General features: G+C 38.3%; 1 protein-coding gene across 4 annotated transcripts in view; it reads right to left on the bottom strand.

Moving 5' to 3' along the window:
- Window positions 1-25,638, bottom strand: part of LOC150076724 (splicing factor U2AF 50 kDa subunit-like) — a 221,650-nt gene that overhangs the window by 59,293 nt on the left and 136,719 nt on the right. For 3 of the 4 annotated variants that reach the window (XM_090385648.1, XM_090385649.1, XM_090385650.1), the window contains one exon: window positions 23,699-23,837. In XM_090385648.1, the coding sequence (XP_090241774.1) occupies window positions 23,699-23,837 (139 nt within the window). Of the gene's footprint in view, window positions 1-18,167; window positions 18,187-23,698; window positions 23,838-25,638 lie in introns of all 4 variants that reach the window. The other variant, XM_090385651.1, reaches the window with a different exon arrangement.

The raw sequence follows: 25,638 nt of genomic DNA, 5'->3' as shown, positions 1-25,638 counted from the left end.
ATCTGTCAGCTTCAACCACTTATGGAAGCAACTTATTTACAAATTACAAATTTAATGATAAGAAAATAGGATTAAAAACTTAGAGAACTATGCAAGAAGATGAATTAAAACCTTCTGAAAAATATTATTGCCAACTAGTTGAAAAGCTGTGATAAAGGAATAAGTATACAAAAAAAAAAAAAAAAAATCTGAAAGAGCTGTATATTCTAAAAAAAAAAAAACTCAATATTCTAAAGGAATTGGTGCATAAAGAATTCCATGGGCAAAATATGGATAATTTTAAAGATATTAATGACTAAACATCATGTTTTTATCAAAACCTTAAAATAGAGATGGAGCGTATGCCAATCTCTTGATTTTATACTTCTCTAAAGTGCATAAAATTGTATGGATAAAATTAGACATTTTGTGAATCTTGGGCAATGGGAAATTGTGAAATGCAAAATAGATACCTAAACAAGTTAAGGAAAATTACAGAAGTGAAAAGGGTGTGTGTGTGTGTGTGTTAATCAAATGCAGACATTGTTGGGATATCATAGATTAGATATGGTGTCACACAGATATAGGGAATGTAGAATTTGAGGAGTCCAATATGTACAGAACGGAAGGGGAGGAGACGTGCTGCAAGAAAGCAAGTTATGTAGCATCAGCCAAAAAAATATATATATATATTTTTTTTTTTAATACATCCATTTCCTCTAAAAGTTCTTCCTTGAATTTATTTGCTATCAACTTCCACAATAACAGATGGAAGTTCCAGCAATCAACTACCTGCTGGCTAAAGGAAAATTTCTGCACATCTATTCTATAACTGTCTTTCCTCAATTTGAATTTATGCCGCCTCAGGTTCGTAATCTGAGCAAGAGAAAGAATCCCAGCAGAATTGAGCCTGCTCAACTCATTCAAGGCCTTATTATAACACCTCAATCAGATCACCTCATAGCTGCCTAGTCTCTAGATGCTGCAACTTGCAAAACTTAAGCCTTTCTTGGTAAGAGGACTCCTTCGTTCCCCTCACCAATCTTGTTGCCCTTTCTCTATACTTGCTCAAGCAACTCTACATCCTTAAACGAGGATGTAGAGTTGCTTGAGGCCTCCAGACCTGAATGCAGTACTCAAGGCGTGCCTGACCAATGCCTTAATACAAAGGGATAATTACCTTTTCCCTACTAGCAAAATTCCTGCGTATCGTTGACAATACCCCATGACCTGCTTAGGCAGTCTGTCTGTCTGCACTGCTCTGAAAATTTCATATCTGACTGCACAATTGCTCCCAAGTCTTTTTCATTTTCTACAACCCTAAGTGTAATGCCACACAGTTGGTACATTTCTCTGGGTTACTTAAAACTTCAGTTGCCACTTCTCAGCCCATTTGCTCCACTTTTCTAGATCCTGTTGCAGTAGCACACACCTATTACTGTCATTTAATAACTCTGCCAACCTTTGCATCATCTAGAAACTTTGACATTAAGCCTGATGTACCTTCATCAATACCATTGATAAATATACAAAACAACAGTGGCCCAACACTGAACCTTGGGGGACTTCCCTAATAACATTAGTCCATGAAGAGCAGCGTCTATTGATTACCACCCTGTCTTCTCTCACTCAACCACCCTTTTATCCATTGTAGCAACTTCCCCTTAATACCATACTGCTCCACGTTGTACAGTAGTCTGACATGCACAACAGCTTTCCTGAAATCCAAGTATATGATATCAAAATTATTTTTTGCATCCACTTCCTTTGTAACCACATCATAGTGTTCAAGTCACACCAAACTGACGCGACACTGCCCTGTCCAGCTATGTTGACTGGCTGTACCTCCTTGGATTTTATGTGTTTCTTAACTAATAGCATAACCCTTCCTATCCTGTCTATCCTTTCTGTATACAAACTCATGCTGCATGTGAATTATTACTGCAGCCTTGTCTAGATATCCTGCAATGCATCTTTAACCAGTAACTCCATTATTTTTCCCCGGAACAGAGGTTAAACTAACTGGTCTGTAATTACTCATGTCACCCTTAGATCCCATTTGTGAATTGGGGATACATTTACACATCTCCAGTCAGTGGCAACTTCCCTTGAGTTATGAGGATGCTCTCATAATTATGGCTAAGAGTTTGCTTACTTCCTTTGAAGCCTACTTTAATATAACTGGATAGATCCCATCCAACCCCAGGTGCCTTTCTTATGTTTAACTTCAACGATTTCTCCTCCACTTTGCTCTCAGGTATTACAAAATCATTAAGCACCCTGTTGCAGTTTGATAAACTTCTGGCATTCCCTTCCCTTCATAACTCCTCATGTGTAAATGTAGATGCAAAATACTCATTTAGATTATTGTCAGCTATCTAAGCAGGATATCATCAACAATCAAACCATTGATATCAAGTGGACCAATCTGATCCATCCCCTTTCTTCTAGAGTTTATATAACTAAAGAAGTTCTTGCTGTTTCTCTAAGCATAATTTGCCAAAGATTTCTCGTAATCTGTCTTCTCTTGCCTAACCTCCTTTGTGACTTGATTAGAGACTAGCTTATATCTACCATAGGCTTCTGTGTTGCTTGACAATTTATATGCATCCCATGCATTTTTTTTCTCTCTCTCTCATGAGTCTCATTAATTCATCTGAAACCCCTTTAGGCCTAAACTTTGAACAGTATTTCTTAATTAATGGGAAAAGCCAAGTAGCTTCCACGATTATTTATACTGATTAGGTTATGCTATTAGTGAAGAAACAAAATCTAAGGCAGTGCATCCAGTTGATATGGGTGGACAGAACAATGTTGAAGCAGTATGGTGTGACATAAACACTGGGAAAGCAAAAATGAGGGCAGGAGTGTTATACACCTAGTGAGTCTGATGAGTACAACAAACAAATATACAGAGAAATAAGAGTGGGCCAGTAAATCGGAATGTCTTATAATGGGGGATTTTAACTTTCCAGATATTGACTAGAACTTGTAGTTGGACAGTTAGACACTGTCCAACTACTTTTGTGGATTTATTGATTTTGTGGCAAGGCTTTTGTGGATTTATTGATTTTGTGGCAAGGCTTTTGTGGATTTATTGAATGATTGTTTACTACACAGCATATCTGAGATGGAACCAGATTAAGTAATATTCGTGACCTTACCATCATTCTTAATGCATGATTATTCATGCATTAACAAAAGATCTAACTAACATCATCGGTAGAGGGAGAGTATTTTTGCTTTTGTAAAGATGACTACACTGGTCTCAGACAGTTTTAAAATTCTATACAGTGGGACCAACTGATGATGATTCCAACAGCAAATTCTAAATGGGAAGTATTCAAGGAATTAATCTTGGAAGCTACTAGGCTTTTCATACAGACTAAGAAATACTGTTCAAGGTTTGTTGTTATTATTATTTTTTTTTTTTGGTGCAAAGTCCACATAGGCCATATTGCACCTCTCAATGGTATGAATGATACTCAAGCATCGTAATTACTATGACATCAGTCAAAAACAATCATGTAATTTTATCTACTTGATAAGGTGGAAAAACTCCAGCAAATTAGCATCATTACCTATGATATGGTTGAGCATCAGGGGTTCTTTAAGGTTAGGCAGAAAGTTAAATGAGGCAGTGGTGTACAGAGCACATTCAACAAGAATATGTTTCATTGTAAGCAGAGAGTTGCATTGTGGGCATTACCTGTGAGGAGATAAAGGTGGGTAAGTTGACTGTGGCCAATTCGCACTCTGGCTAAGATTACTTCCTCCCTTCTGTTTACATGGAAGCTGGAGGTCCATAACTGCGGTAGAGCTTGCCATTGTTCTCTACAAATTTTTGGTATATTACCGTATTTCCCCATGTATAAGACGCACCTTAATTTTGGGGTCCGAAATTTGAAAAAAAATGTATTACATAAAGTTATTGAAAACTCAAGTTAGATTCATCATAAAATTCATACAACTCCTCATAACTTGAATTCAGCACTGTATGAAAATCTTTTCTGAGCCATTTCTGGGCAGAACGTGGCAAAACGTAACCTAATATACTGGTAACAAGTGCGAAACAATGAGCGCAAAGACAACAAGCGCGAAAAAGCAGGAAATGCAAGTAAAAAAACTACAACCACTGTATAAGATGCACCCAGTTTTTTGACCCCAAATTTTTCGAAAAAAGGTGCATCTTATACATGAGGAAATACGGTACATTTGTAGTCAGGATATGGATCATAATAATGAGATAATTCTATGTTGGTTGGATGCTTGGCAGCATAATCAGCACATTCATTTCCTGGTATCCCAACCTGGGATCCAGCAGAAGATTACCACTCGCTGGAGTTCTTGGATATGTATCAATTTGGATTTTATGAACTTTATTAAAGGATGTGTATGAGAGAATATATTTTATAAAGCTAAAAGTGCACTTTGGGAGAATATGTTCCAGTGCAAGCCTGATGGCACAAATTCAGCTGTATAACTGCTGCATTCAGGGGGAAGTGATACGGAAAAGGTTTTATGAGGGAAGATGGCTGCAGCACCCACTCCATTATCAGACTTTGATCCATCAATATATATTTTTGTAAAACGTAAATAATTTTGGGTGTGGGAAATATGGAGATGTTATGTTGTCATTCGCAAGAGAGTTCTTTCGCCAATATAGGAAATAACTACACTGGGGAAAGGTTTGATAGAGGACCATGGGGGATCCTGGCTTTTTGGATCTTGTAGAATTTTGTCAAGTTGTATATTCAAAGTTTCTGACAATGCCTTCAATCTGATAGCAGTAGGCTGAATTGCCCTGTATTTATTTCTATAGTAGATTGGGAACTGAGGATCATTAAGTATCGACCTAATGGGGTGGTTAGGTAGACTTTGAATTTTAGTTGTATAGTTGAGAAGTAACATCTTTCTCCTGAGTCTTAGAAGTTCATGGGCATCAACGTAAAGACTGAACTGGCGAAGTTCTACAAGTGCCTATAGCACTCCTCGGGGCAGAATATTGAAGAGGGGCAACCATTGCTAGAATGCTCTCCCTAGCAGAATCGTACACTGGTGCACCGTAATCAAGGCGAGATCTGATTAGGGCTCTATGCGAATGAAGTAACGTGTATCGATCTGCACCCCATGATGTTGATGAAATAACTCTTAAGTATGTTCATTTTTGTCTGGAAAGACGTCCATAGGTATTTAACATATTCCACGAAGTTCAATTTTTTATCGAAAATCAGACCAAGAAGACAAATGCTGTTTACAACTGGGATAGGATGCTTTTTTAAGTGTAGCTCTGAATCTGGATGCAGCTTCAGTTTGTTACAAAAGTGAACTTCGTTAGATTTCAAAATGGGTATAGATATTCTATACCCATTCTGTGCCACCCATAGCTGAATATTATTAATTGAAATTTAGAGGTATGAATTCACACTGTTGAAAATATCTTTAGTCATGTGATTTATTCTTATTGCGAATAAGGTGGCACTGAGAATAGAGCCCTGTGGAACTCCTTGTATATATGTTTGGGAGAGGACTTGTCGGTATCGAACTTCGAAAAAAATTGATGCTGAAGGAAGTTCTTTATGAAATATGGTAAGTGGTATGTTTCTCTGGGGTTACCTCTACCCAAATGCAGTACTTTGCATTTGTCAAGGTTAACTTCAGTTGCCACTTCTTAGCCCATCTGCCCAAATTATCTAGATCCTGTTGCAGTAGCACACTGCCATTACTGTCATTAATAACCCGGCCAACCTTTGTATCATCTGCAAACTTCGACATTAAGCCTAATATACCTTCATCAATATCATTGATAAATATACAAAACAACAGTGGACCCAACACCGAACCTTGTGGGACTCGACTAATAACATTAGTACACGAAGAGCAGCACCCATTGATTATCACCATGTCTTCTCCCACTTAACCATCCTTTTATCCCTTGTAGCAACTTACCCTTAATACCATTCTGCTCCAATTTGTACAATAGTCTTCCATGCACAACAGTGTCAAAGGTTTCCTGAAATCCAAATATATGATATCAAAATTATTTTTTGCATCCAGTTCCATTGTAATCACATCATAATATCCTATCAAATTTGTCAGACAATACTTTCCCTTAACAAACCCATGCTGTGTCTGAATTATTGCCGCAGTCTTGTCTAGATAATCCTGCAATGCATGTTTAATCAGTCACTCCATTATTTTACTCGGAAAAGAAGTTAAACTAACTGGTCTGTAATTACTCGTGTCACCCTTCGATCCCCCTTTGTGAGTTGGAGATACATTTGCACATCTCCAATCCATGGAAACCTCCCCTGAGTCCAAGGATGCTCTCATAATTATGGCGAACGGTTTGCTTAGTTGCATTGCTGCCTACTTTAATATAACTGGATAGATCCCATTCACCCCAGGTGCTTTTCTTATGTTTAACTTCAACAATTTCTCCTCCACTACGGTGGATGAGATCTATCCAGTTATATTAAAGGAGGCAGCAAAGTTAGTAAGCAAACCCTTAGCCATAATTATGAGAGCTTCTTTGGTAGAGAATTTATTTGATTTTTTGGAGCATTAGCAACTAAGGGCATATTGCTCGGGGTATATGCGGTGGTCATTCCCTGACCTTTCCGCATCCTCCATATTTGGTGGTTCACGGGCTCGAACCCTGGTCTTATCAAGAAGCATGTGCTATGCACTGCTGCTCCTGCCCACCTGGCTACAGAGGCACCAGCTTCTTTGGACTCAGGGCAGGTACCCATTGGCTGGAGATGTGCAAATGTGACCCCAATTCACAAAGGAGGATCAAAGGCTGACACAAGTAATTATAGACCTGTGAGTTTAACTTCTGTTCCAGGAAAATTAATGGAGGCACTGGTTAAAGAAGCACTGCAGGATCATCTAGACAAGACTTCAGTTATAGCTCGGACACAACATGGTTTTGTTAAGGGAAAGTCTTGCCTGACCAATTTGATTGGATACTATAATGCAGTCACAAAAGAACTGGATGCAGGAAATAACTTTAATATTATATATTTGGATCTTAGAAAAGCTTTTGATATTGTTGCACATGGAAAGACTGCTGCACAAATTGGAGCAGTGTAGCATTGGAGGCAAATGCTGCTATGGGTAAAGGGATGGTTGAGGGGGAGAAGACAGAGAGTGTTAATCAATGGACACTGCTCATCATGTTGGGTCCATTATTGTTTTCTGTATTTATAAATGATATTGATGATGGTATATCAAGCTTAATGTCCAAGTTTGCAGACGATACAAAGGTTGGCAGGGTTGTTAAGGATACTACTGACACTATGCTGCTGCAACAGGATCTGGAAAGGTTGAGCAGATGGGTTGAGAGGTGGCAAATGAAGTTTAACATTGACAAATGTAAAGTACTACATATGGGAAACAGCAACCCCAGAGCAACGTATCAACTCTGTGGTACTACACTGACAGTGGTAGAGAATGAAAAGGACCTGGGGGGATTAGTGCAGACAGATATGAAGTTCTCTGAGCAGTGCAGACGGGCAGCAAGAGTAGCTCATGGTGTCTTGTCAATGATATACAGGAATTTTTCTAGTAGGGATAAGGAGGTGATTATTATATACCTGATATACCTTGTATAAGGCAATGGTCAGGCCACGCCTTGAATAATACTGTAAACAGGTCTGGAGGCCTCATTTCAAGAAAGTTGTAGAATTGCTGGAACGAGTACAGAGAAGGGCAACAAGATTAGTGAATGGAACAAAGGGTTGCTCTTACAAAGAAAGGCTTAAGTTTTGCAAATTACAGCGTCTGGAGACTAGGCACTGGCGAGGTGATCTGATGAGGTGTATAAAGCTTTGAATGGTTTGAGCATGCTCAATGCCGATGGGATTCTTCCGCATGCTCAGAATAATCACCTGAGAGGGTATAAATTCAGATTGAGGAAAGACAGGTGTAGGATGGATGTGCGGAAATTTGCCTTTAGCCAGCGAATAGTTGGTTGGTGGAACAGACTTCCATCCCTTGCTGTGGAAGTTGATAACCTAAATACATTTAAGGCTCAGCTGTACAAGTATTTCGAACGAACGGTGGGGTGAAATGGAAGTAGGGGTGTTTTTTTTTTGGCTGATGCTGCATAAGCTTGCTTTCTTGCATCATATGCCTATGCTAATCTACATGGACCATCCACTCAATACTAGGAAAGAGAGATGGAGAACAGATAGAAAGGTCTTAATGTGAAGGTCGTTCCGGTAGAGAGATGGATGTAGGTTGGCAAGCCAGTATTCAGTATAGTTATGTTCTGTCTGTCAACGAGCATATTAATGAGTTGTCCTCATCCATCTGCATTGGGAGAAACCCACAATGGATGGTGTTCATTGAAGTCACCCAATAAACAGATAGGGGGTGGCCCTGCAGAATAAGATCTTCAAGTTCATGAATGATATAGGGTGGACTGGGTGGTAGGTTGATAGAGACCAGTGTCACAGTAATACCAATCACTATACGTGTCACAACAGCTTTGATGGAGGTTTGTAAAGGAATGTCTGCAGGGCACTTGTGAATCTGGGAACATGGCTTCCCCCTCCGTGAGCATTACTTGTGTCAGGTCTGTCTTTCCTAAAAAGAGTATAATTTTTAACTGAGAGATACATGCTGTGTTTAGTATGTCTCTTGTAGACAGATGCCTACAAGATGATAACGACCGATTAGCTCGTGGATATCATCAATATTATTGTGAATTCCTCTTCAGTCCCATTGTATGATATGATGCATTATTTGGTTTTGTTACATGAGCATGATTCTGACTATTTCCAGGCTGTTTATGAGATTGAGCTTCACTTCCTCTGTTCTTGGAAACATTGGGTGTCCAGTGTCCATTTCATCTTCTGAGTGAAGGTCTATGATAGGTTCATTTGGGTCTGTATAATACCACATTAATAAACATGGTATCCATGTTTATTAATGTGGTATTGTTTATCTTCCTATTTGGGGCTCAATTAGTTTTCAATTTTGTATTATCTGATGGTCTATGTGGCGTAGTTGGTGGAACTGTTACTGGGGTGTTGTTGGCTCTGTCTACTACCTTTTGCTCCTCAGGAGTTGGTTTCATTGATGGGGACAGTATAGATCAGGCCCAATGTGCAATCAATATGGTTGGGGGTACTGAGACTTCAGTTTGTGTTGCCATTGATTGGTATTTTTGGAATGCTGCTGCATATGTTCTTGGATGCATTGAGCATAATTTGCCTTTTTGCCTCTTGGTAAGTAACTTCTCACTCTACCCTACCCTATACGTCTGGATTTTTTTCTTTTACAGAGATCACATGATTTGAAGTAGGCTGGATGCGCACCTTTGCAATTTGGACAGTGCGATGTTTTAGCATCACACTCTAATTGCAAATGTTCTTTTGACCTATAGTTTGGAAAGACTGGATCTCCTCGACAATCTATTTGTGAGTGGCCAAATTTTTGGCACTTGTAGCATCTTATAGGATTCACAATATAAGGTCGTACTTGGCAGTTCAGATAGACAGCACACCAGATGGCAAGATAGGTGTTCCAAATGTCAATATGATGTTGCAGGTGGGAATAAGATCTCCATCTCTCCTAGTCATGATACATTTGACTTGAATCACTTTTTTGATGTTTCAGTTCCTGGAAGTTCAGCTTATGTTCATCAGATCCCACTCTACAATTACTCCCTTGGAGATATTTAATGTTGCATGTAGGGTGACTTCTACGGCTAGTCCTCCAAATGTTAGATTCATCAGAGTCTCAGAATGTTTACGACTCATTGTATCGACCAATACGTCTCCACATTTGAGTCTTCTCACCATTGTGGGAGAGCCCGCCACATTTTCTAAGCAATTTTGTATGAGAACTGGTGATAAAGTACTCATAGATTTGTCAGAGAGAGAATGTCACATAAGAAATGATGGGCATTCCTATTGTTCTGGGTCTTTACGCAGTCTTTTTTGACTTTAGCATTAGCATTAGTAGAGGCATTTGATGCAAGAAAGCAAGCTTATGCAGCATCAGCCAAAAAAAAAAAAAAAAAACCCACTTCCACTTAACCGCTCTGTTCGTTCAAAATACCTGTCCAGCTGAGCCTTAAACTTATTTAGGCTATCAACCTCCACCACAAGGGATGGAAGTCTGTTCCACCAACCAACCACCCGCTGGCTAAAGGCAAATTTCCGCACGTCTATCCTACATCTGTCTTTCCTCAATTTGAATTTATGCCCTCTCAGGTGATTTTTCTGAGCTAGAGGAAGAATCCCATCAGCATTGAGCATGCTTAAACCATTCAAGGCTTTATACACCTCTATCAGATCACCTCGCTGGTGCCTAGTCTCCAGACACTGTAATTTGCAAAACTTAAGCCTTTCTTCGTAAGAGCACCCCTTTGTTCCATTCACTAATCTTGTTGCCCTTCTCTGTACTCGTTCCAGCAGCTCTACATCCTTCTTGAAATGAGGCCTCCAGACCTGTATACAGTACTCTAGGTGTGGCCTGACCATCGCCTTATACAATGGAATAATCACCTCCTTATCCCTGCTGGAAAAATTCCTGTATATCATTGACAATACTCCATGAGCTACTCTTGCAGCCCGTCTGCACTGCTCAGAGAACTTCATATCTGCCTGCACAACCACCCCCAAGTCCCTTTCATTCTCTACCACTGTCAGTGTAGTACAACAGAGTTGATACGTTGCTCTGGAGTTGCTGTTTCCCATATGTAGTACTTTACATTTGTCAATGTTAAACTTCATTTGCCACCTCTCAGCCCATCTGCTCAACCTTTCCAGATCCTGTTGCAGCAGCATAGTGTCAGTAGTGTCCTTGACAACCCTGCCAACCTTTGTATCGTCTGCAAACTTGGACATTAAGCCCGATATACCATCATCAATATCATTTATAAATACAGAAAACAATAATGGACCCAACACTGAGCCCTGAGGGACTCCACTAATAACATCAGTCCACGACGAGCAGTGTCCATTGATTCTCTGTCTTCTCCCCCTCAACCACCCCTTTATCCATAGCAGCAATTTGCCTCCAATGTCACACTGCTCCAATTTGTGTAGCAGTCTTCCATGTGCAACAGTATCAAAAGCCTTTCTAAGATCCAAGTATATAATATCAAAGTTATTCCCTGCATCCAGTTCTTTTGTGACTGCATCATAGTATCCAATCAAGTTGGTCAGGCAAGACTTCCCCTTAACAAAACCATGCTGTGTCTGAGCTATAACTGAAGTCTTGTCTAAATGATCCTGCAGTGCTTCTTTAACCAGTGCCTCCATTAATTTTCCTGGAACAGAAGTTAAGCTCACAGGTCTATAATTACTTGTGTCAGCCTTTGATCCTCCTTTGTGAATTGGGGTCACATTTGCACATTTCCAGTCTATGGGTACCTCCCCTGAGTCCAAGGAAGCTCTCATAATTATGGCTAAGGGTTTGCTTACTTCCTATTGTTCTGGGTCTTTACGCAGTCTTTTTTGACTTTGTTGTGTCATAGTCAGTGTCATGATCAGCATTGCTGACAGTACAAGATGAGTGTATGGGCTGCTCAATCTCAGGATAATCAGCGTATTCCATTATTAGCTCCTTTTTGTCCGGGGGAGGGGGGGTTAACTTTCTCTCCCCACCATGGGGAGGCAGGAGCAGTGCCGCAAGGAGACCAAGCAGTTAGAAAAGTTAGTTAAATAAAGAAATATGTAATAAATAAGAGAGGTGGATTTCTTTTCTCTGTTCTTACTTGCGATTTTCCAAATGTAGAACTAGGTTATAAATGAACTGCTGATAGAGAACGATACAACTTAAAATGAAATTTTATCTCTCTGAAGAATCGCTATATAATTCACACTTTAAACGCCTGACCTTGAATTTGCTTAGCACATAAGGCCTGTTCAGATGAACTAATGAGACTTGTGGCAGAAAAGAAAATTTAATGGGATGCACAAATTATCAGGTGACACAGAAGCCTATGGGAGATATAAGCTAATCGGTAATCAAGTCACAAAGGTTCAGCAAGCAGAGGCCGATTATGAGAAATCTTTGGCAAAGGATAAAAAGAAAAACAGCAAATACTTCTTTATTTATGGAAACTCTAGAAAAAAAGGGGATCAATCTGATTGGTCTACTTGATATTAAGGGTCCAATTGTTGATGATACTGCTCAGGTAACTGACAAACCTGAGCGAATGAGTATTTTGTATCCAAATTCGCACAGGACGAATTCTCCAGGGAAGTGGAGGGCAGAAGTTTTTCAAACTCTAACAGAGCTAAATGATTTTGTAATAACTGAGGGAAAAGTAGAAGAGAAAGTGTTGAAGTTATACATAAGAATGGCACCTGGGGGTGGATGGGATCTAGCCAATTATATTAAGAAAAGCAGCAAAGGAAGTAAACAAACCCTTAGCCATAATTATGAGAGCATCCTTGAATTCAGGGATGTTCCCCACCGACTGGAGATGAGTAAATGTATCCCTAATTCACAGAGGGCGACAAGTATTTACATACCTGTTAGTTTAACTTCTGTTATGGGAAAAATAATGGAGTCACTGGTTAAAGAAGTAATGCAGGATTGCCTAAAGAAGACTACAGTTATAGTTCAGACAGTGTAGATTTGATAAGGGGAAATCTTATCAATTTGAATGGATACTACAATGTGGTCACAAAGGAACTGGATGCAAAAAATAATTTTGATATCATATTATTGGATTTCAGGAAAGCTTTTGACACCGTTGCACATGAAAGACTACGTACAAATTGGAGCAGTACGGTATTAATGGCAAGTTGCTGCTATGGATAAAGGGATGGTTGAGTGGGAGAAGATAGAGTGGTAATCAATGGACACTGCTTTGCAGACTAATGTTATTAGTGGAGTCATCCACGGTTTGGTATTGGGCCCATTGTTGTTTTCTATATTTATCAATATTGATAAAGGCATATCAGGCTCAATGTCCAAGTCTGCAGATGCTACAAAGGTTGGTATGGTGGTTAAGATCAGTAATCACAGTAGGCTATTGCAACAGGATCTAGAAAAGTTAGGCAATGGGCTGAGAAATGGCAACTGAAGTTTATCACTGACAAATACAAAGAACTGCATATGAGTAGCAGTAACCCCAGAGTTATGTAGCAACTGTGTGGTACTGCACTCAGGGTAGTGGAGAATGAAAAAGACCTGGGGATAATTGTGTAGATGTGAAGTTCTCTGAGCAGTGCAGACTGGTGCCAGGACAGCTCATGTTGTTTTGTCAATGATATACAGGAATTTTACTAACAGGGATAGGAAGGTGATTATCCTTTTGTATAAGGCAAGGGTCAGGCTACTCCTTGAGTCATGCATGCAGGTCGGGAAGTCTCATTTTAGGAAGGATGTACAGCTGCTGGAATGAATACAGAGAAGAGAAATTGCATTGGGAGAGAATTAGGGGTGCTCTTAGCAAGAAAGGCTTTAGTTCTGTAAATTACGTAAATTACAGTGTCTGGAGACTAGGCACCTGCAAGATGATCTGACTGAGGTGTTGAAGTCTTTGAATGGTTTGAGCAAGCAATGCTGATGGGATTTTTCCTATTGCTCAGATTACACACTTGAGGGACAAATTCAAACTGAGGAAGGATAGCTGCAGAACAGATGTGCAGAAATTTGCCTTTAGCTAGCAAGTGAATGATTGCTTGAGGAACAAACTTCCACCTGTCATTGTGGAAGTTTATAGCTTAAATAAATTCAAGGAAGAATTAGACAAATGTCTGGATGGAATGGATAGGTGAAATGAGAAGTGTGTCTGGGTTTTTTTTTTTTTTTTTTTGCTTATGCTGTTTGTGGTGTGGTGTGACTTAAGTTCATGGATTAACTGAAAAAAAGATTATGTACAGTGCATGATAAAGTACAAAGAACTAGCCATTTCGATAGATAATGGTGTGGTCATCATAAAAATACCACGAGAATGCCAAGCTCGGTGCAGCCAAAAGTCATTGAATGTGTCTGAGGCTTACCTGCACTTTCAAGTTATAGTAGGAGGCTGAAAAGCCCAACAAAGTATCTAGCCCTTGAGTTAAATACTTCTAATTTCTACGAACTTTGTGATTTGCGAACTTGTCACAGAATTACTTTAATCTTGGGTTCATGCCTCCAATAAGTTACATTGTAATTACTGTGATATCATGATCATGAACTAGAGAGTCGAGAAGAATTTTGTGATGTTGTGCTGATAAAAAAAAAAAAAAAAAAAAAAAAAGCCAAGTTAGTACAAATGCTCCTTATAAAATAAAAAAGAAAATAAAAACCTGCAGTTGCTTCCATAGCTACGGATTAAAGAAGGCTGGACTATTTTGCAATTCTCAATGTAAGAAATGCAAAGGACTCAATATATATTTAGGATGAGGGCATGACTAAAGGGGGCTCAGTTGAAATAGCAAGTTTCAATGTAATGCATTATATTGAAAAGACTGAACCTGAAAAGAAAAAAAAAATCTCTACATCAGGCCTGGCCAACCCAAATCGTTCTGCGGGCCACCTTGACAAACTACAATTTTCCGCGGGCCACACATAAAATAAAACAATCTTTTAAAAATAAAAAATCAAATGCCATAAAAATTTATTTTATTCATTCTTTTTTATTATATATCTACATCAATGAGATATTTGCTTTTTTTTTTGCGATCACTCAATTTTTTTAAAATCTACTTCAATATTGATAGTTGCACATCTTAATTGATTTTCCAGATTTTCATCTGTTATTGAAGCTTCAAATTTACTTTTAATAAATTTCATTTTTGAAAAGAAAGTTTCACAAATGTATGTAGATTCGAAGATTCTCGCAATTTTTTGTGCAAAAAATCTTAATTTGGAATACTTTTCTGCTGTCACACACATATTGTAAAAGTTAATTTTTGATGTGGCGTAAATGTGTTTTAATTCATTTTTGCACTGTAAATCAATTACTTCCATTTGCAGAGTTTCTGGTTTGGAGAAGAGGAGTGTGGGGATTTGGGGAAGTACAGCCGGTCTAGTATTATATTTCTCGTTATTTATCATGCAGCTAGTGAATGATTTCCCACTGAGGTAGTCAGTAGTATAAAAATAATCTGGCGGGCTGCAGAAAAAAAATAAATAAATAAATAAAATAACAAATAAATAAATGATGTGGCAGGCCGCATGCAGTCAACAGGCTGGTCAGGTCTGCTCTACATTATTGGTTACACTGTTTTATTCCATCCTGGACAGAATAAAAATTTAAACACTGTACTGATGCACTCAAAATGTTCATGAAGGTTTTAACCACCGAATATGTCTATGGTTCCAGGTATACTCATTTGTGATTGTAATTTTTGTAAATAATAAAGAAAAACCTAAAAGAAAAGAGGAGATCGTGAATGTTATTTATGCAATTCAGATTAAAACATGCAGGAAACTAATCCCTTTGATGTAGTGTTGATGACCTGGGATGACTTAAAAGACACACACATAGTGAAACCATAAAAAAAAGCTTGCTTTTTTTTGTTATGGGTTTCACTGATATTAGCATTAGCAGAGCCATATGATGCAAGAAAGCAAGCTTATGCAGCATCAGCCACAAAAAAAAAAAAAAAAAAAACCCAAGCTTGTCAACTATATCTCCACAACTCATCATTGGTAAATAAATGTCATTATTGCTAGTGAAGGGAATGCACAAGCAGAAGTTCTGACCAAACAAGATGATGACGACTTACTTGATTATTAATCTATCATCATCCTCGCCAAAATCTCCATTACCTTGAGCACAACCAGTCATCTTGGTATGTAAGTAAAACCTATTCACCATTTCTCGCTAGTGAAGCTTGTAGCTGATCATACATTTAACCTTAGCAGTATCTACTTCGACACTTTATTATTGTACGATGTATAAAAATCTCAATATTTTAGTCAAAGTGCACAATAAAAAAAAAAAAAAAAAAAAAGATTTATCTGTTTTTCATGGTATTCAACAACTGGAGGGCAATTTTTCTGCAAGGTTTTGATTTGATTTGAATTTTTTTTTTTTTTTTCCCTGGAAGGTTATTTGTATTTCTTTAGAAATCATATTAAGTATCTAATAAGGCGCCTCCATAGCCAGGTGGGAAGGAGCAGCAGGGTGTAGCACACGCTTCTCGATTAGACCGGGGTTCGAGCCCGTCAACACCAAATACGGAGGATGTGGAAAGGTAAGGGAATGACCACCGCATATCCTGGAGCAATATGGCCTTAGTTCCTAATGCTCCTAAAAACCAAAATAACTAACTGTGAAAATATTTTCCATAGTTAACATATATGCCCACTGCCAAAAAATTAGAGACCTTTAGTAATTGGCACTAACAGATAATTAAATATGTGATATAAAAATGTAAATTGTTACATTGTGTGATCACAAATTCCTCAGTATTAGATTAAAACTACACATTTTCCTGGACTTCTCGACTGATCGGGTCATAAGGAAGATGGGTGATCTTTCCAATTTTCAGGAAATTATTGTTAGAACACATTTAGCAAACAAAGGAAATCACTGGCTAAAGCAACCATCTCAAAAGTAATGATAAAAGGAGAATGCAACTCTAAAAGGAAGAAATGTGGCACAAAGCTGGAATTCCAAGAATGAGGCCACAGATATTTAAAGCAAACTTTGTATCAGACAAGAAGATTCAGTGTGTAGCAAAGACAAAAAAATTCATTCAGGCAAAGAAAGACATTTGCAATTGATCTACGCACAGGAGTTGAAGAATCTGAGATTGTGCCAATATGAAAACCACTTCAAAAATTGACATCTTTGAGTGGAGAGGTATAGTCATGTAAACTGATGAGTCTCAATTTGTAATTTTTTTTTTGCACCAATGGTAGAGTGAAAGTGTGATGTGAACCTCATGAAGCCATGCATCAAGACTGTTTCAAGCAGCTAGAGTTGGTATCATGGTATTGGGCATGTTCTGTTGGTATGGACTTTGTCCACTCTTATCATCAGCAGAAGGTTTTGTTACCTCCAGTGACTATCTTTCTATTGTATGTTGGACTAACTAACTTCACTCAGCAGTACCGCATTTTTTCTCATATTGCAATGGATTCTTTCAAGGCAATAAATGCAACTATTCACTGTGCAAAAACTGTATCTGAATTGTTCAAGGTTTTTAACATCTATCCTAGTCACTTAATTCTTCAGATCTGAATCCAATTAAGAATACTGGAAAGTGCAGTTCAGCTGAAAAATATCCTGATGGAAGAATGGTCAAATCTGGAGCTATATTCCCTCAGTGGAATCTATGCTGCCTCAACAGTCACTGAACTAGATGCCGAATAATTAAAATGATTTTTTGATTGGTAAGTGTATTATAATCAATACACACTGGTGTTCAAAGAAAGTGCATCACCCCTTAAAATTGTAATTGTCGTCCGAATAACTTAAGTATATTGCAATATTCTTACAGATTGCATCAGATAAGAATGACATGCAGAGGTGATGATGCAATATTGCATCCGCTGTTACTTTCAGCTATATAAGCATGCTCTGCAAGAGTTGTAGTCATTCCTTGCCTGTATCAGGATGGAGAGTTACATGCAGTTGACACCACGAAGAAAGAGTGCTATTGTTTCTTTACGTGAAGATGTTCTTCCAGTCATATTGCTTATAGAGTGTCTTGTAATCAGTCGACAGTGAGTAGATTTCTTTCCAAACTCAAAAATACTGGTTCTGCTGAGTGGAAAAAAGGAACTGGATGCAAACGAGTCTCTGTGCCAAAACAGGACCACGTTTTGAAGCACTTAAAAACTGTAAAGCTTCTTCGTGTGAGAACGGGAAGAACATGCAGGAGTGGTAGCAAGTGCAGTAACAGTCAGAAGATGCCTCTTTAAAAATGGACTTGTAGCCCATCGTCCTAAGAAGAAGCGCCACCTCACAGAAAAAATGAAAAAGGCCTGATTAATTTGGTGTAAGGAGCATGTCAAATGAACCCCCGAGCAGTGGAAGTCAGTTATTTTCTTGGATGCGAAGAAATTCAACCTGCATGGCTCTGATAGGAGATAATTTGCCGTCGAAGTGGTGAACAATACCATCCAGACTGTATGGTGTCTACAGTGAAATTCCCTAGCCAAATGATATGGGGGTGCATTTCGTATTGCAGAGTAGGTCACCTGCAGTTTATAAAAGGTTTCGTAAATACCAATGGATACCTGGCTATATTGGACGGCAAATTGCTGCCAACCATTAGAGACCATTTCAACCTGCCAAGTAACTGCATCTTTCAGGACGATTCTGCTCCTTGTCAGCGGGCAAAAAGTGTAAATAGGCACTTCTGTAGTTACTTTAGCTTCATTTCTGTATTAGAGGTTCAACAGTAATGTGTTTACTTTTGTTACAGGTGAAAAAATGGTTGGAAGAACGGTCCATTACAACTCTTAGCTCACCAGGAAACAGCATGGACCTGAATCCTATAGAGAACTGTTGGCATCGTTTGGAATCTGCAGTTGCCAGAAAGAAACCGAAGATCCGTCGCAAACTTCAGGAAGCCACCATAATTCGTGTTTGGAACCACTTACTATCAGTTGATTTATCTTCAAAAATTGATCTTTCCAATGTCTCAACGGTGTGTTGCTGTCATCAGGGCCAGAGGCAGTTCAACTAAATATTAGTTTGCACCTGGTGAACTTTTCATTTTGTTTACCATTTAAAATGATAAACTGAAGCAAACTGAGGGCTTCTGATAATATTTCAGCCATAATTGTCATGTTTACCAAAACTATTGTATAAAAGTTGCAAATGGTCATTTTGGAATATTTTGAGAGCACCTGTCAAATATTACTTAGCTTTGCCTTAACTATTAATGTGAAATTCCTAGGTGATGCACTTTCTTTGAACACCAGTGTATATATTAACTTATACAAGCTGCAAATAATAAATATCTTATTCACATTCTATAAATGCATTCAATCAACATTTCATTTCTCAGAGAATATTAATTTGAAGATTAATGAAAGCAAGCAGCAAGTCCATCCAACAGATTCTCAACATTTAAATGGCAGAGTTACTGATACATTATACAAGTTGTACTGTCCTTAGGCTCCTTAAGGACAGCATTTCAGCATTTTGTTTGTGAATAACAGGTTTAAACATCTAAAGTTTTAAAGTGATTCTTGAATTGATTCCTATCTCTTTCTTTCAGATCATAACACAATCTTTTTGACTGCAGGTGTATCTATCTGTTGGGTTATTGGTCACTATCGTCATGTTTCAAAATCTAGAAATGACAAATACAGTGTAATGCCACGCTTGGCAAAGAGAAATGATTTCAGTATCATTAGGGTTATCCAAATGCTGATTTAGACCTCTCTTCATTCAATAACACAAGGTATACAGGGTGATTCACTACCAGTGCGACAAACTTGCAGGAGGTGTAGGGGACATGAAAACGAATCGGAATCACATAGCATTGCAGGGTCCGAAATGCCTTCATCATGCGGTAGAGGACATTGAACTGGAGGTTACGTGAACAGCGATCCCGCTGGAAGTCAGCATTTGCGAACCATTTCTGTTGAAGAAACCAAGTAGCAAAAGTCCTCCGTAGTGGATAATCCGCAGACTCCAATGATTGGACGCGTTGCAGATGGTATGAACTCATTTGGTTTGTTGACAGTATCCTCCATAGAGTGGATTGGGAAATACCCAATCGTTGGCCTATCACTCGAGTACTCTTACTCGGATTGCCTTCTGCAAGACATAGGACATTCTCCTCATTGTCTGGCATCCTCTTTGTTCGCTCTCGATTCATGGTACCTCTCGTAAAACAACCAGTCTCGCATAACCTTCTCATCATACGATTAAAATCGTACGATGAGGAGCACGCCTGTGCGGGAAACGTTCCTGATACAAGCAGAGAGTGGCGCGCCCATTACAGTCCGCAGCTCCATACGTGAGGTGCATGTCGGCCAGTTCAACGTTTGAATACTCGTCTATCCTACTTCCTCGGGAACCGGTTCACAAATGCTGACTTCCAGCGGGATCGCTGTTCACGCAACCTCCTGTTCAACGTCCTCTACTGCATGACGAAGGCATTTCGGACCCTGCAATGCTATGTGATTCCGATTCGTCTTTGTGTCCCCTACACCTCCTGCAAGTTTGTCACACTGGTAGTGAATCACCCTGTATACATTCTGGTGGTATGCAAGAGGGTACAGATTACTACTGATGCATAAAGGATGATTATAGTTAACATTCATTAAGCAATACTAGACAAGAAGTTTCTGGTTTTTGACAACTATTAGTCCTTGCTTAAGACTTTAGTGTATAACATAAAATTATTTTTCGGGTCACTGAAGTCATACTGCAAGATGACGTTTCCATCTCAAATTATACATAGACCTTCACACATATTTGCCATGCAGGTTTATGCCATATCGATGAAGACGAACATCATTTAACCCGTATTTTTCAAAAAGTGAGCTGTGCTATTTCTTTATTTACCTGGAGTCCAAATGAATGAAGATAATTATTTAGGTTAAACATTATCTTAGACTTCAAGGTTAACCCTTTGTACAGAGTCAGCAGTATGAGTGAATGAAGAACTTGAGGCCATCAGCATAAGCCAAGAAATTGGGATTCTCTGATAAGTATGGGCCAAATGCTGTTTCAAAGAGGGTTAAACCTCACCCCGCATCTCTATTAATTTGAAAAAATAATTGTTCACCACTGTGATTAACAAGCAGTCACCTATTGGTAAAAGTCAAAATCTGAAGTAATACTGAAATAAAGCTGCAATACAAGTGGGAGAGCACGTTTAATGAAAGGTTATTAAATGCCATATATTTTTGCTGAGGAATATTATATCCAATTGACTTTTACTGTTTGATGCTATTTGTATTTCGAGAGTAGTTTGGAGAACATTGGTGATAGAGGATCTTCCAGCTGTAAAAATGCTTAACCGTTCATGGAGTTTGAAGAAATATGCCAAAGCAGTGTTCAATTATTCTTTTATGGATTGCTTTTTGGAAAACTTTCAGTAGTCAGCATCCATGGAGATTGGTCTTTAATCCTTTAGTTATTCCAGGACTTGGATTGATTGATAAGTGGTTTGATATAATAAGACTTCCAGATTAACAGAGTGGAGACGGTTTTTAGCAATATGTTAAATGTATACTGAAGAATATCAATAATATAAACACCACAAACTTTCAATATGAAGGGGAATTCATTCTCGCTCGTGGCTTTATTAGTAAGTTAATCACCTATATTGCTGACCCCTTAGAAATGTGAATTGCCGAAGGGTTGGCTCTTGTAGTTTTCTTAATATTTACCATAGATGTAATGCTATTATATTCAAGCTGTTTGAAGTTTAATTCAACTTGTGTGGCCTTAAATTTGGATTGACTCATAGTGCAGTGATCCACATATCTAGAGCAAGTATGCTTGTTTTCTGCTTATAAGTCTGTAATTTATGTTATCTTGAAATTGAGAATGTCTTAGTTGGCTTTGTTTTTGGTTCATCTCAGAACATTTTGCTTTTCAGGAAGGCCCATTTAAATTTAAAAGAACCAGCAACTAGTTCTAAATGAACTAAGTGGATCTAAAGATGACAGTGCTTCTAAGCATATGGATAACATTAGATGCACCTGGTTTGGCAATTCTGGAAAAATTTGTAGTCATCTCTACTTCTTCAAGTGGGAGTTGAAAAATGTCTTTCCAGTTATAAGGTTTTAAAAAGTTATATAATTTCTTAACATTCTTTAAAGGAATGCAGTTATGTGGAAATCACAGCGTGGATTTGTTAAGGGGATATCCTGTGTGACCAATACTATGACGTAACTGCAAAGGAACTGGGTGTAAATAATAATTTTTGACATCATACACTTAGATATCAGTAAATTTTAGGCACTATTAAATACGAATACAAATTGGAGCAGTGTCCGACTGTGAGCAAGCAAGTTACTATTATGGATAAACGGATAGTTGAGTGGCAGAAGATGGTTATAATAATATACAACTGTTTACAACATTTATTTACATATTGATGAAGGCATTTCAAGGTTGTTTACATTTTCAGGTGACAAAGGTTGGCATGCCAGGAATCAAGGTGTATTGCAAAAAGACCTAGAAAAATTAGGCGGATGGGATGAGATATGATAATTGAGGTCTAACATTTATAAATGCAATCTGCTGCATAGCCCAAAATATCATATAATTTGCACAGCTGCTAACTTTTGACTTTCAAAAAGCTAGGAAAAAACATTTGTAATTAGAAGGAAAACAAAAGCTTATTCAGAAAAACCAGGAAATTTCTTTAAACTATAGGCCAGCATGTTCTGTGGTTTGTCAACAATGTTTCCAATAGAAAGGGTTCCAGTCCAAGATTGGTCTAAATAGTTAACAGCAAGAGAAATACCAGCAGCAACTCAGTTCCACCAGCCAACAGAATCATTCTTCCAATTTTTCTCTCATGCTCATGCAAAAGAAAAAAATTGGAGTCTAATATGGTAAGGATTTCTGCTTCAGCTTACGGAACCTTAGCAGAGTTCTTCATATTTATAGTGTTTTTACACCACAAAAAATCAAAATCAAATCAAATCACATTTATAGCCTACCAAAACTATGTATATTATAAATTAATTTATAATTTATGAAATTTATATATCAGGGTACATCCTTCATAGGAAATCTATGTACTTCACATTGATTTCCTATGAGGACCTCCAAATAAAGAGACATTGTAATGGTAATCAAACTTAAATGAAGTTTTCATCATAATTAACGATCCCCATGATTCTTATTTATGCAGTGAACTATGCAATTTAGTTGTAATAGTTATAACCTTGCATAGCACACTGCCCTTTGGACAGTATATAATAATGGAATAATTTTTGCAAGTTCTAGTAAACATACAGGGTGATTCACTACCAGTGCGACAAACATGCAGGAGGTGTAGGGGGCACAAAGACGAATCGGAATCACATAGCATTGCAGGGTCCGAAATGCCTTCATCATGCAGTAGAGGACATTGAACGGGAGGTCGTGTGAACAGCGATCCCGCTGGAGTCAGCATTTGCAAACCGTTTCTGTTGAAGAAACCAAGTAGCAAAAGTCCTCCAGAGTGGATAATCCGCAGGCTCCAATGATTGAATGCATTGCGGATGGTATGAACTCATTTGGTTTATTGACAGTATCCTCCACACAGTGGATTGGAAAATACCCAATCGTTGACCTATCGCTCGAGTACTCGTACTCGGATTGCCTTCTGCAAGACGTAGGACATTCTCCTCATTGTCTGGCATCCTTGTCGTTCGCTCTCAATTCATGGTACCTCTCGTGAAACAACCAGGCTCACGTAATCTTCTGTGCACACGTGCAAAAATCGTATGATTAGGAGCACGCCTGTGCGGAAAACGTTCCTGGTACAAGCGCAGAGCTGCGCACCCGTTACAGTCCGCAGCTCCACACGCAAGGTGCATGTCGGCCAGTTCAACATTTGAATACTCGTCCATCCTACTGCCTCAGGAACCGGTTCGCAAATGCTGACTTCCAGCGGGATTGCTGTTCATGCGACCTCCTCTTCAACGTCCTCTACCGCACGACAGCATTTCAGACAATGCAATTCTATGTGATTCCGATTCGTCTTTGTGCCCCCTACACCTGCTGCAAATTTGTCACACTGGTAGTGAATCACCCTGTATCTAAAATGATAAAATAAACAAAACAATTGGTATTTCTAGAAGCAATAAATATAACCTATTATGTAAGAACATTTACCTGGAACAGTGGTTGATGGATTTTTTGATATACCAGGCATTGGCTGATAATCATGTGGCCGACGAATCTTCAAACATTGCCCTTTGAAACCAATACCATCAAATGCCATAGCTTCGGTTGTCTCATCCACAGAACGAAACTGCAGAAAACAAATCCATTATTAAAATCTTGTTTTCTTTTAAAATAAAGTACACAATAACTATATGAGTTAAATCAATCCTAACAGTTTAACTTAGTTGTGAAAAGAATGGCAACAATAAATTAGGGCATCCAATACAAGGATGTGCAACAAATATTGCTTAACTGTTCACAGCCAATTTAAGACTATTGGGGAAAGGAAATAAAACTCGCCAAGAAGTAATGAAAGCAATATATAACAGTATCAACAATGTGTACTGATCTAGAAACAGTCCTCAAATCTAATAATGGCTGTTTCATACCAGTTATTTCATTTAAGAGAACATTAGAATAAAAATATCAGCTGACAATTTGCACATATATTTGGCCAATTTTTGTAGCTGAAGGAAAGGATTTCATCCCGGTATCTGTTTAACCCTTAGGATAAACAGATTTTCTTATATTCAGTCTACAACTATCCTATCCTTCCTTAATGTAAGTACATATTTTCTAGTTTATATTGCTTTAACATACACACATACAGAAAATTGCTCAATATTTCCAAAAGTCTTAAATTTATCAATCAGGCTTTCATGTAAAGCCTCATCCAGAGACGTCATACAGTGAGTCCCTGTATAACAAGTGTTTACACACGAATTCGATCATACACGATTTATAAATAGGGGAACGATATTGTATATAACATGAACCGAATTTGCTTATGCACGATTCGCCTTTGTGTTTACAAGAAATGGCAGTCAAACGCGGAATCGTCCCAACCAAACGCAACACGATAGGAATGAAGAGAAGATTCTGAAAATGTATTTATGTGTTTTATACCAGTGAAGGGGAAACACATTTCACCATAATAACATAAAAACCAACACAATTCCAGCTATCGGTATAATCGCAAATGCAATTAGATCGAGTTTACTACCAGTTTATAACAGATTCCACTAGCAGAAACGCAACTGGAAATTGTTTTTATTGTTTTATGGTAGTAACCCCCAGAAATGTGCTTTAGTAAAATGGGAAGTGTTAATAGTGTATCTCTGCCTTTACGATGTTGTTTATTCAGTTGCTACACGCGCACAGCTTTGTTTATGTGTATCAAGCGTGCCTCCTCGTTTTGTAATTATGCTTTATTCCCTAAAAATGAGTAAAATACTTAAAAGGTGTGAAAAGGAAGCATCCTGGTGAAGACACTGCAGATTCAGAGAGAAAAAGAAAAGCAATATCGATAAACAGAGGCGGACTGGATCAAAAATTCTTACCCGGGAAAATTTTGTAGTGGCCTCATACTAGCGTTTATGGCCAAAATCACTCCGGCCTCCGGCCCACCGGGGTTTCCCTGGTAAGGCTTATGGCCAGTCCACCTCTGTTGATAGAGAAAAAATATGAAATTGTGAAACGCTTTGAGCATTAAAATACGTAAGTATTTTATTACGATTATTTATTGTGTTTTGTAATGTTTGGTTACAAATGTGTGTTCAATCTTGGCTGGCCGGCACCTAACCCTATTTTTCCATTAGGGCCTGTTGTTTATATTGCACGATTTTGCACTGCACGAGGGTTTCTAGGAACACAACTATCGTGCTATACGAGGACTGAACTGTACTTTACAAAACTAAACTTTCTTTGTGAATACAGCAATTCCTCACTTTAAACATTGGAAATGACAGTTCACTGAATAAAGCTGAACTTAATTTACAATACTGTAAATAAGAGTAAGGGCTTCCAATTATCAAGTTGACAGTAATAATTATTTAGGAACATTTTTGAAGATAATTCACCAAGTGGAAATTTAATTAGCATTGCTTGTG

This window comes from Mastigoproctus giganteus, chromosome 12 (assembly GCF_048544385.1).
Source record: "Mastigoproctus giganteus isolate SK-2022 chromosome 12, ASM4854438v1, whole genome shotgun sequence".
In the NCBI taxonomy this organism is placed as follows: Eukaryota; Metazoa; Arthropoda; class Arachnida; order Uropygi; family Thelyphonidae; genus Mastigoproctus; species Mastigoproctus giganteus.
The sequence above is the reverse complement of the archived record's forward strand: the minus strand, read 5'-3'. Positions and strand labels throughout refer to the sequence as shown.